Raw genomic sequence first — 12,681 nt, forward strand, 5'->3', positions numbered from 1 at the left:
ACCAGAGCCTCGCTTGTCAGGACCAGCGTGAACATGTGGCAGAGGGGATGGTCCCATTTTAGTGCCTGCACGTTGACTGCTCATGTCATGGAAGAGGATCAGGAGGGCTGGACCTTGGACAATGGGAAATTCCCACTTTCAGTGAAAAAGCAATGACAGTTTTGGGAATTATCAACTGAGCTGTGTTACAAGTGCCAACTTAAAGAAACCCGTGAGGATCATTTCTCCCCAAACACAGTTGTGGCCAGTGGTGTCCTCCTTGGCGAGGACTGGCATTAACTCTTTTGGGGGAATCCCAAGAGGGTAATGGGTTTTTCTCTCTCACCTCTTCTTCCTCCTCCCAACCACCCTGCTTCACTGCCCTTTTTGCTTCAGACCCTGCAGGTCTCCAATATCCCCACTCCTGGCTGCAGAGATGCCACCTCAGAATAATAAACCTTGGCCCTGGATCCAAGAAGGATGATTCACATCCATAACTCTAACCTCTTTCCTCTACAAAAAGGGTAATTACAGCCAAATTGCTTGCAAGGAGCAGCCCCATGTCAGGGCACTGTTTGAGAAAATGCTGGTTGGGGTGTGCCAAAGCCATGTTGATGGTCCAATGGCATGGATAGTGTTGGGGCTGGGCTTGTGCCCTGTTTGGTGAGCTAGTCTGGATCTGGCCCTTCAGCCAGGGCATTGGCGAGGATGTGAATCACAGTGGTTGACTCCATGCATAATGGTGCTGTTTGATATCTCCCCATGAGCTTCGAAGCTGATGGGGCTGAATTATCTCTTAGGACCTTGGAGGTTAAGGGAATGTGATAAAATGGCTTTGGTTCCCTGTTGGCTGGTAGCTGCGACCCCAAAGGACTCATGTTCCTCACCCATTGTGACCTATAGCCAGGCTCCTCTCGACCATCACAGCTGTCACGCTGAGATGGAAGTCTACCTGGATCACCCTGTGTTTCAGCCAGACACAGTGGATCTGGGCTACCCCTGTCCTTCCTAGCTGGAGGTTTGGTAGCCTCTGTCATCTGCCATGAGGTTGACCTGAGGAGCTCTGTCCTGTTGTTGGAGCCTACCAGGTCAGCTACAGACCCAGATGTTGGTTTGGGAAAGGGAAGAATAGAGCAGGCTTCTTGGAACAGGCCTTAGGTGGAAAAGGCAAAATATCACACACAGGTCTTCCTTTTTCCCTGGGGTTTCTGGATCCTATGATCTCCCCCCTTCCTGTTCTTCACCTAACTCCATTGCCATTGCATGGCCAGATGAAGCAACCCAGCTTTCCTTGACCTGCCAAGGAAGGAGGAGAGGACACACCCAGATCAGCCTGCTGCTGTTTGGAGCTGGGCTGGACCACTTGCCCTGCATGCACCATCTGCATGACTCAGGCACACTGGGAGCACTACCCACGGCTGCCTTCTTCCCACCTTCTTCTGTGGCATCTCCTTTCCCCGTTGAGGCTACAATTTGCAACCCTGAGCTGAAATGGAGAGTTGCCTCCCTGCACCATGGAGGAGAGCTGTGATTGGAGCCACTCTCCAGAAAGAAAAAGGGAGAAAGTGGGGAGAGTTGACATTAAAACATCCCTGGACCTGGCAGTTTGCTCCACCTTGCCACTCCATCACGGGTTGAAAACACGCTTTGTCCTGGCTCCAGTAACACAAAAGGGCAGGCCTTGCACAACGCGTTCCCAAGGTCTGGCACAAACACATACTGTCGGCTGCCAAGCTCGAAGTGGGTTAAGGTTTATTCCTTAAAATTCCCAGGCTCTGTTAACTGTTTAATATCCTTTGTGGCACCATTGGGTTAACACCCACCTAGCCCAGTTTCTGCAGCAAGATTCACCCTGCTGCCCTCCACTCTTTATTTTTTATGTCCCTGGGAAAGTAGTTTTAACACCTCCACACTGTGTTCCCTGAAGTCTCCTGACACCATCTGCACTTCCCACTTCCCCAGTTGTCTTTGCCCCAGCTTTTCTTCCAGCTCTCTTCTCCCCTCGCTTGAAAAAGTGGGCTGTTCTCTGCTTCAAAGGGCATCCATCCCCCGCCCCACCACTGTGGTGCTGGTTGGAGCCCAGAGCCCTTGCAGTGGCCCTGGGCGTGATTGCAATATCAAGAGTGCACAAGAATAGCGTGGTTTTGGGACCTGGCCAGACCCCAGTGTGGGTCCCAAAGCTTTTGCAGTCTTTTCTTTCAGGGACACAGGGATAGGGGCCAGGTGATGCCCCAGATGCCTTCCCCATCCAGGCCCGACATGAGACCCTGCAGTCTGACTCCAGTGGCTGATTAAACTGGGATTTGTGGAGCTGTAGAAAATGCTCCTCAGACCCTGAAGGGCTGTGGGTAATACCCGAGCAGTGCCTACACATAACAGCGTGTACATTTTGCACAGTGCTAAGTAATACCACCATAGGAGAAACAGTGAAGCATCGATACTTACCTCCCATCTCATCTTATTTCTTACCCTCACTTTGCCTGTCTTTAATTATTTCCTCCCAAGCTTTGTGTGTTTGCTTTGATTTATTTTGCTTTGTACCAATATTTCTCAACTCCCTCCTTCTCTCTTTCTAGTTCTGGGTGAAATATTAATCTTGTTTATTATTATTAACCTTCCCACTCTCTAATCTATTTAAATGCTTTCTCACATTTCCACTTCCTACAGCCCATTTCTCACTTGCAGATTTTCTATTCAGCTGCACTTTGCTTTAACAGTGTCATTTATTTAGTGTTCACTTATTTGTTTTAATTTCAAAACTTTTCTTCTTTCTTGTTATGGACTGTGTTCATGCATTGCTCCCTTCTTCCTGCTGAGGAGCTGCATTTTTTTGCTTGGTTGGCTCCAAGATGAGCTGAATTCAGTGCGATAATTCAGTTTCATTTCTGGATTTTTGATGTGGATGGAAGGGAAGGAAGTTTTGTTTTCCATTTCTCCAGCTGGCTGAGAGAAGCCTGGCTATTACACATAAAACAAACATGTGGACTAATACCTACTATTTCCCCCCATGCTCTAGCAGATCGTGTTTCCTGCCTGATGTCGTTCATGCATGTATTTATACAAAGTCTTGTTCAGAGAGTATGGCTTTTTCATAGATTATTTCCATAACAAGTACAGTTGCTACATTAGCTGCCACGTGGGTCTCTCACATCCTTGCTAAAAGAGGAGATGATTAAAGATTCATGCTCAAGGTCAGGGCAAATCCAGAGAACAGAGTGGAAGACTTTGAAAACTGGATGCTCATCCCCTCCACCCTGTTCTGGGCACAGGCAGAGACAGAAATTGTTGGGGGCTGAAGCTGCTGTAGAAAGGAGGAACTGGGCAAAAGCAGAATGACTGGAAGCAAAAGACCCGTCACAGGGGTTGGGCAAGGGACCATCGGCCCAGGATCCTGAAGACAGGTGATCAGAGGAACAGCCTATGAACCAACTCCTTGGGGAGTAATTTGGGGAAAAGAAAGAGCAACTGGATGTTCTTTATTCTGTTTCCACATCATTTATGACCTTACAAACCTTGACCCTGAGCTCCCATTGGTCGTTTCTCTCTAAAGAGGAAGGGTCCTGGTCTGCTGAGATGTCTTCTTGACCAGGACTTGTGTTATTTCTCAGTAATTTTCACTCCCATTCGTAGTTTAACTCCTGCAGCCATTTCCATGCACTTTGTGCCTCTGCTGCATCCTGAGTCACTTGGCAAGAAGTGATGAAGTGGTTGTGGGAGCAGAAGGAAGGAGCCCAGAAGGACTGGAAAGGTCATGAGGGACTGGAAAAACCTGACAGAGTCCAGAGTTCGTCTACGGGTAGCAACAAACATCGTCGCTTGAAATCCCTGGATGCTTCTGGAGGACAGAGAAGCAGAGCAAAACAAAAGCATTGGACCTCATCCCTGCCTGGACCATGGGAGCCTCTGAGTGACAGTCTCCAGGCACAAATAGTGCCATTGCAGGAACAATACAAGCTGGCTTTCTGCTTAAAGCACTTTCCTTAGTACAAGTGACTTAATTCTGAATGACTGCGGACAATCCAGTGAAAATCTTATTTTTTGCCTCCTCTCCCACTTCCCACAGATATGAAGCTTTCATATCATGGCAGAGAGAAAGAATGGAGGATGCCAGGTGACGCCTACTATCTTGCAAGTGATGAGCCACCCCAGACTGGCACAGCTGCCTCTGCTTTGCTCCAGGTGTCACGGTTCAGCCCAACGGAGTAAGAAGGGACTCCCATTTTTGAATCAGATAAATTGTTCCCCAAATTAGCAATGCAGACATGGTCAGCAGGAGTAGACCTTGGGAAAAAAGATTGGATCTGAATGACATGTAAAAAAAAATTGCTACCTGGAGCCTCGTAATAGGTTCCTACGCACAAACACACCCATCACTGATCATGTCCTATGTGTTGTCACTCCCCAAACCCCAAATTACTCTAATCAAAGGAAGTCAAAGTAAACGCGGCCCCAGTATAAAACCTTACCGTGGTGCACCATCCCACATTGTTCAAGCTCTGAGAGCACAACGACCATGAAGGCTTTTCTGATTGCCCTGCTGGCGGCAGTCCTGTGTGCCAAGCAAGGTAAGGAGCTTTGGAGGCTGGGAGAGCCAGATGGAGAGGATGAAAATACCAGAAGAGAAATTAGAGATAACGCAGGAACAAGAAGGTTTGACAGCTTTTTTTTGCAATTGGTGAGGTCTTGGTAGCACAGTTTTTCTTTGGCGTCAGCTGCATCAAGCAATATTTAGTGTGGTTAAGTCTTAGCTTCTGGGTGAGTTCTGCCAAGGCACCCATAACCCAAAGAAGATGAGCTCACTGCTCTGGTTTCTCACAGCCTCAAGTATCAAGCTCTGACCACTCACATCTGAAGATAGACATGTGAACTGAAATATGCTAATAGGAATTAAGCTGGGCTCACCCTTTTGCCTTTGGTTTTATTTTTGTTCCTGAATGAAACTTGAGGAGTTGTTGATAAAGGTAATACGGCTGGTATGGACACCTCATCTTCTGCCAACGTTTCGCTTTATTTCCCACAATGACATTACAATTAGGAAACTAGGTTGCTGGTAGATATTTGAAAGCCTGAGAGCTCTTTACTTGTAGCTTTGAAGAGCTTTTTTAAGTGTCTGGGAGTGAGTGTGTTTATAATGGGATCCATAATGTTCTGTGCTCATCCTCTTTCAAAAGAAGGTGCAGATATAACTAGATAATTGTGTAGAAACATCCAGTTGAGAAACATTGGCTCTGTGCATGTATTTGCAATTCTGAGGAGTACTGCAAGCCTTTTTGCACCGTTAAGGCTATTTCTGGCTGCATTCGCAAAACTAGAGCCAATGGAGGGTGGAGGCCAGACACAGGCAAGGCTTTATAACAGCTATAATGGTTTAAGCTGTTATTGTTTCCTGACTGGGAGGGATTTTCCTTGCATCAGTCAGTGAACACGAGTGCATTTCAGTTGCTTTTGCGCACATGCTGGGGTCTTGGCTCCATCTGCGGCAGGAAGTTGTTCAAACAACTTTGTGAGATTTGGCAGAAAAGCGGATATTTTCAGAAAAGAGAAAAGCAGAAAAGAAAAGAAGATAAAAGAGAAAAGCAGAAAAGCAGAAAAGAGAGCTACAGGGACTGTAAAATGCAATAACACTTGCTAGGCAGTATGTCTGGGATTGCTCTGGCATGGTCTGCAAAAGGAAAGTAGCCCACAGCTCAGGCTGGGGGACCTCCAGAGGAGAGGTGAGAGGCTGAACTTATCCAAGTGATGGAGAAACAGCGAGTGCTGAACAGTCAGTTAAAGAGAAGGTAAAACCAGGATGCAACAAGGATGATTTTATCTGCTGTTGTGGAGAACACCTGCGCTTGTGACACCTGGCACTAGAAAAGAGCATCTGGGTAGGTTTCACAGCAAGACAGTCAGTCGTATGCTGGGGCACCAGGACCCAGACCTGGCTCCAGAGCTGTACACAAGGCACCTGAGCTCCCTGCAGCAGAGAGGGGTGGTCTTTTCTCCTCCTACCTGGAGTAGTTAGGGCCTAAAATGGCTTTTAATTCTCTTTTAAAACTACTTCTGGAATTGTCTAACCAAGCGTCACATGGGCAGGTTCAACTTCAGAGATGAATTCGAATCAACAGCAGCTGGGCTTTGGAGAGTCCCTGGGAGGAGCTTCCTTGTTAAAAACGGGTTCAGATTCAATTGAAAGGGGCTCTTCTGTGCAGAAATAAGAGCCTTCCCGGGTTGAGAAAGCCAGGAGGAACTGAACCAGGGAAATTTCAGCCTAATGGAGGACCCTCTCTGGTTTGCAATTTGGTGACCTTCAACCAAGAGCTCTCCACCACTGGTGACAATGGAGCAGGCTGTCCCAAGAGCAGCTTAACTGCCTCTGTCACCCCTGCTCAGGAATGAGGAACATTTCATGGGATCTGAACAGGAGGGAAACAGTTTCCACCAGTTGTGAATTCACTTCCAGGGAACAAAATGGCACATACCTGTGTTTCTGGCGTGGCCAGCTGGCCAGCCTGGAAATTTGACTCAATTTACTTCAGTTTTCTTCAGAAATACATATCCTACCTTCTTCTGGCTTTGTAATAGACCTGGCTCAGCCCTGCTAATAATGTCACTGAGAACATGTTGTTCCAGGTGCTGGTAGAAATAATCTCTCTATTGTCCAGAGCAACCTCTCTCAGGGAACTCCCTTTAATGTGGCTCTGTGCCCAGTAATTTAGCTCACAGCGTGTGTCATAGGCTTTAGTTAATTCATGTCTGTACAGTGTTTTGCAGATGCAGTCTGAAAATACTAAAAACTAAGCTCTCACCTGAGAACAGTGCCAGTCCATCCTCTCCTTGCCAGAGCTATACTAGACCCATCTGGGCAGGTTGTGAGCTCTGCTTTTTCAGGTTCACTGTCAACCAGGCCAATGCAGACCGGGGGGAGAAAGAATAGTCACCTGAGAGTGCTGCTCAGGCTGAAAAAATGTGTTTTCAGGTTTAATCACAGAAAATCTCAAGTAAAGAAAGAAAACGTGTTTTGTTCTGTTTGTTTGCTTTTTCAGCTTCATTAATCAAAACCAACTTCTTATTTCACTTGTCATGAACACTTGTTTGTAACATACTTTTCACCTTGTATTTTCCAAGAAGGGACATGGTTTTTCACACTTTCTTCCCAGGAGGGCGTTGGAAACCACTAATATATGTCATGTGCGCTCTTTCCAGCTTCCTCGCTGTTTTGCTACACGTGCGACAATGAGCACTCCAACTGGAACTGTCTTAAAACCTACAAGTGTGAAGACCATGAGAAATACTGCCTAACCACATACAGCTCTGCTGGCTTTGGTGAGTACCAACAACACCTCAAGGCTTTTTTTTTTTTTTCCTCCAGAGAAACTGATGGGCAATAGTTTTTTAGGGGAGTAGTTGGTCTTGTTGGAAAGAATTGATCACTGAGGTTTATGGATCACAACACATAACGTGTGTGAATCCCTCAGCAGTGCTCTGTGATCCACCACTTGCGGTATGTTCCTCACCAGCTTGTGGCAGGGCTGGTTGAAGCACACAGATTTTCATGAGCAGACCCTGTTGCTTGATCTGAGAGCTCACACAGATGCTTTGTGATGGAGGATGAAAAGGTGTTGGCTGTTAGTAATGTGGTTTTAGAAACCAAAAATGCATTGGCAGTGATTATTTGCTGTCCTACATGAAGCATGGCGTGGGTTTCTACCAAGGACTTTCTAGTGTCATGCATTTGATCCAGGTTGTGTGGACACTCACCCAGCACTCATCAAATCCACTGATCGCCATTATTGCTGCATTGCAAATTAAGCATAGTGCAGTATACCTCCTCCTGTCATCCTCTGGTCAGCTCTTGCAGAAGAATCTTAAATCATAGCTTTCCTTTCTCGTCTATTCTCCATCCAGGCAAGGACACGGGACACCGCATCACCAAGAAATGTTCTGTAGACTGTCCTGAGACGAACATGAACTTCGGTATCGCAGCTTATTCCACCAAATGCTGTAGTACCTCCCTGTGCAATTTCAGCGGTGCCAACAGTGTAAAAATCAGCTATGCCGTGATGTTCCTGGGAATTGTGGCCAGTTTGATCTGTGTCATCAGGGCAGGATTGTGATGAGGGGTGGGAGAAGATGTGACAACCCAAGAACCTACAAGGTATTCCCCAACTGAGAAACCAACATCCTCTGTCAAGTGTCTCCAACAGGGTCTATGCTACACTGTTTTTCCCAAGACATTGCTTCAGATCCCATCCACAAAATGGCATGGTAGTGTAGCTCCTATTTTTTCCCCTGTATCATTTGTGGTTTTGTACTCATTTTCCCTGGGAAAGCTCTTTTGATAGCATGTGTGTGATAATCGTCAGACAAAATAAAGATTTATGTTATTCTAGAGTGTATTTGTTATATCCACACTAAGATCAGCCTGAGAAAACAGCTCTGCCAGAAAGGGCTGTAGTCTGAATATCTACTTCACATTGAATTCCTCTTTTTAGCACCTGGGAGTCTTCTCCTGGCTGCCTTTCTCAATTGACTCAGTTGCATCCAGCAGCTCAAGACAGACACTCCATAAAGCCAGATGTTCTGCCTGATCACTCAGTGCTAACGAATGAAGGTGTCGACCTGGAAAGGTCAAAGATGTCTGTGTTGTTCCCATTGCAAGCAACAGTGAGAATTGTTTTGTAACTTCTAACACACAGGACTAGGGGTTTGCCAGGTATTGGTTGTGCTCCTGGCTGTGCTGCAAAGTTCTCACGTGATCTCTGCAGGGTGGGTGGTTTCAGCTTTTAAAATAGGTAAAGGTCCTGCCCCGAGATGCTGGAGATGTCCAAGATGACAACAGTGATGCTGGAATCTGTCCTCATGGAAAGGGGACCTCCATGCCTGCTTGGAGAAGATGCTGCTGTCTGAGTGATTGCTCTTGACTTCTCTGCAGGGACAGGGGAAACGGGCAGAAAGAGCCTGGGAGAAGCAATGGGTGTCTGATCTGGTGGGGAGGTCTCTGCTCCTTCCCTTTCTTTTCCTCTGTTGCTGCTGCATTTCCAGGCTTGGGGATAGAGGAGATGGGGTGGAGATCCCCACAGCTCTTGGAGGAGCGGAGCTATACCTAAGATGGGCAAAATACATGCAGCCTTGGAGCTGGAGGGTGCATAATTTCTAGCTGAGCAGTTTATAAGTGCAGTGCTGCATTTTGGGAGGGCTTGTATAGAAGTTGCACCTGGAAGAAGCCCTGACATTTGCAGCCCAGCTGGATTTGAGGGGAGTCCTGCTCCACCAGCGCTGAAGACAGGCTGCAAAGTGGATGTGTTTCTGTGCAACGGAGAGAAACCACAGTGCTGGCTGAAGGCTGTGAAGATGGGATTTGGTTTAGTCATCCTATAAAGATTTAATTTCTGGCCAAGAAGGGTGTTCTGGCATTTATTTAAATATAAGATGGGCTAACTGAAGAATGCTAGTGTTGTAGCATTTCTGTGCTGAGGGACCAACAGAAACTTGTTTTTTTGCACTTCTTTTTAATCACTTTTCCCATCACTTTTCCTATATGTTAATCGCAATAATTTCTGAAATGATTCTCAAAGCTTTTGGCCAACTTAAAAATCCACATTTAGTAAGAACATCTGAATTTCACAGTTACTTTTAAATTTCAGCTTTTGTTTCATGAAAACTACATGTTTTCACCAAAATAAAGAAATTGTTTGCCCTTCTCACATGTCAATTTCAACCAGGGTTAGAACAAGATGAGCAAAACACTCTCCTTCCTTCTCCTTCCTTCTCCACTCAGCGACTGTGTCAAGGGAAGTAAGTCTTTCCACCCCATCCTCCACCCCCAGTTAAATCCCCTGTTACTCTTTCCAAAATCTTCTTGAAGTTTGTAGCTTCCAAATACTTGTAGACTGTGATATTATCTTCTCCTTTGCCTTGGTCCCTCTGGTGTCCTAATCATCTGTGTCCTTTCTACCCCCATGGGTTCTTTTCAATCTATCATCTCACCTGGCACTGGTGAGGGATGAAGATAACATTAATATCAGGGGGACATATGGGACCAGTTGGAAGAGTGCAGGACCATCTTATGGAAAATCTTGACTGTCAGGAATCCTGCAGTAACTCCTTTAAGAAATACAGCCTTGCCATCTCAAAATCTCAGCAGCTTGCAGGAGACAAGAGATATTTTAGTTTTTGCTTGGATGAGACTACAAGGGAGGGGAAAAAAAAGTGCCTGGCTGAGCTGCTATTTCTGTACCTGTTAATGGATGCTGTTGGCTGAAATAAATCTGAATGTGGGCTGCCTCTGCAACGCAACGTATGGGCTGCAGAATGGCATCACCTTGTGACTAGAGCCCCCTTTTCTGCTATTACCTCAAATAGTCAGCAATAAAAGTTGATTTACCAATAAAGACTGATGAAATCTCTTCTGGATTGGGGAAAATATAAAATATTTCACAAGGAAGAGAGGGTTGAAGTACCTGGCATGGAGGGTTCCAACTTTTGTTTTCCTCCTGCCTGGTGCCTTAGAAAGGCATTGGCCTTATGAAGCCAAACAACACCCCTCCTTTGAGCTTTCTTGGTTAATTGCCACCTCTGTTTCAACCGAGTTTCATGCTCTACCTATTGAGAAAGCAGAAGTTTCCTCACCTTAGTCACGCAGGTCTCCATACTAACAATATTTATACATCCAATTTAGAGGTGTTGGAAAGAGTTACATCACCTCAAGAACAGGGCATGCCTTTTTGATGAGATAATGACTGTAGGTGGATCATATTGGAAGCCCAAATAGTCAATGGGAGATGGAAATCTGAGCAACTTTGAGACTAAGATAAAAGGGAAACAAAACAGATGGAGAGCAGCAAGGGGCAGAGTCGCTGGCAGAGGCTTGGGGCACACAGGTTGCTCCTGCAGTTCTGAGTGTCATGTGAAAGGGATCCAGCTGGACCGTTTCTGGGACTGTGCCTCCACCCCCATGATTAGATGGCAGAAAGACAATGGTGGGAGGAAAAAAGCAACAGCAATCAGAATAAGATGGGAAAGATTCTGATTTTATACAGGGAGATAGGATGAAACATGATAGAAAAGAAGGAATAAAGAGCACCGTATGGAAATCTGGTGGAGTACTCCTATTTGGCATTTCACATAATTTTGGCTGGCTATAATTTTTTTTTCTGAAGAATTAATGAGTTGAGATCCTTGATCAGGCAATCCCTCATTCTCCATACTTTAACTGTTTTGTTTTTTTCTTCCTGACATTTATTTTTTGTAATTTGTGAAAAAAATCACAGCTTGTTCAATGTGATGGGGGTGGGTGTTATTTCTATTTTTTAATTTAAGTGGTCATTTTCATTGCCCAGTGGAATTTATTTTCTAATAAGACAACATCTTCCCTCATATAAAATATCCAATTTTAGAACAGAAACATTTATGATTTTGAACTGCTGTCTTAAAAAGGCCCACAAAATTGATGTCTGGTCCCCTACAAAATGCAGTGGAAGGATACTGCTCTACTGCTCTTCTGATCTAGCTGTATTGACAATCCTGGGAGACATTTTGTAGAAGTTTTAATCTCAATTTCAATTTCAAATTCAATCAATTTCCATAGGTACTAAAACAGTGTGCGAGGACAGGTTCTTCAAGGATGCAGCCTGCTCTTAGACCCAAGGTGACCTGGAAAGGAAAACATTCCTCTTCTCACACGGACACTGCTTTGTTTTTGTGTTTTGCTTTTCTTCCACTTATCCAGAATTAGAAACTGTTGCGTACTTAGCATCAGATGAACAAACTGCATTGTGAAACAACTAGGAAAAGAGGAAGCGAGGGGAGAATATATGCCTGTTCAGACTCCCAGCAAAGCATACTTCTACAGACATGCATTGACATGTTACTCTCAATTATCCACCATCTGACACAGCAACTCCATAGTTATTATCCTAGCATCAAGGCAAACACTGCAGAGGTATAAAACCTGTCCTGGGTGAGTCCTGCTTGTTTTGGATGCTGCAAGACCTATAAAGGATGAAGACTTCTCTTCTTGTCGTGCTCATCGTAGCCCTGTGCACAGAGAGTGGTGAGTCTCCAAGGATCGCTTTGCACTAGCAAGACTCTCAGACTTGGGCATGTCTTTGATATTGCAGGATGACAAGGGGATTTTGCAGCATGAATGGTAAAGCTGAAGGGCCATTAGGCTCTAGAGAATATTCTAGTCCTCAGGATAAGAAGGCAGGGGACGTATCCTCACCAGAAGTTGGAAGGATGCTGAGGAGCTGAAGTGGGGGATGAGATACCCACCTCACCTGACTCGTGCAGCCCCAGCCCAGCCCTTGGAGTAACTCAGTGTAGGTAGCTGAGAGCCCTTGGTGCAGCTCCATGAGAAGGGGGATTAGTGGAGGGATATACAGAGCTGAACAGGCAAAGGGCAATATCTAGAACAAAGCCGCAAATTTGACATGTAACTAACTACAGCCTGATTATTTTTTTTCACTTGCTTGTTTATTGGTTGCAATTACAAACCATCATTACCTAAATTGGTAGTGATGGGCATGCCACAAGAAGGTGCAATTCCGGCTCCCATCTCTTTCTTGCAGTTTATTGCTTTGAGACGCAACTTTGCTGATGTTATCCCAGCTCTGGGATGGAGACGCAGAGTCCCATTCTCGTTCTGATAACTGGTGGCTGTTTCTCTTGGGAAAGATGCACTGGGAACATGCACTTTAACTCTGCCCGGCTGGGCTC

The 12,681-nt window shown here is 45.6% G+C and overlaps 1 protein-coding gene across 1 annotated transcript; it reads left to right on the top strand.

The window, feature by feature from the left end:
* Nucleotides 1-4,492: 4,492 nt before the first annotated feature.
* On the top strand, nucleotides 4,493-8,078 carry LOC140646810 (lymphocyte antigen 6E-like). Its single transcript, XM_072851130.1, has 3 exons — nucleotides 4,493-4,544; nucleotides 7,168-7,287; nucleotides 7,870-8,078. Exons 1-3 carry the CDS (start codon nucleotides 4,493-4,495, stop codon nucleotides 8,076-8,078), a joined length of 381 nt encoding a protein of 126 aa, XP_072707231.1.
* Nucleotides 8,079-12,681: the final 4,603 nt, after the last annotated feature.

This window comes from Ciconia boyciana, chromosome 2 (genome assembly GCF_034638445.1).
Source record: "Ciconia boyciana chromosome 2, ASM3463844v1, whole genome shotgun sequence".
Classification (NCBI taxonomy): Eukaryota; Metazoa; Chordata; class Aves; order Ciconiiformes; family Ciconiidae; genus Ciconia; species Ciconia boyciana.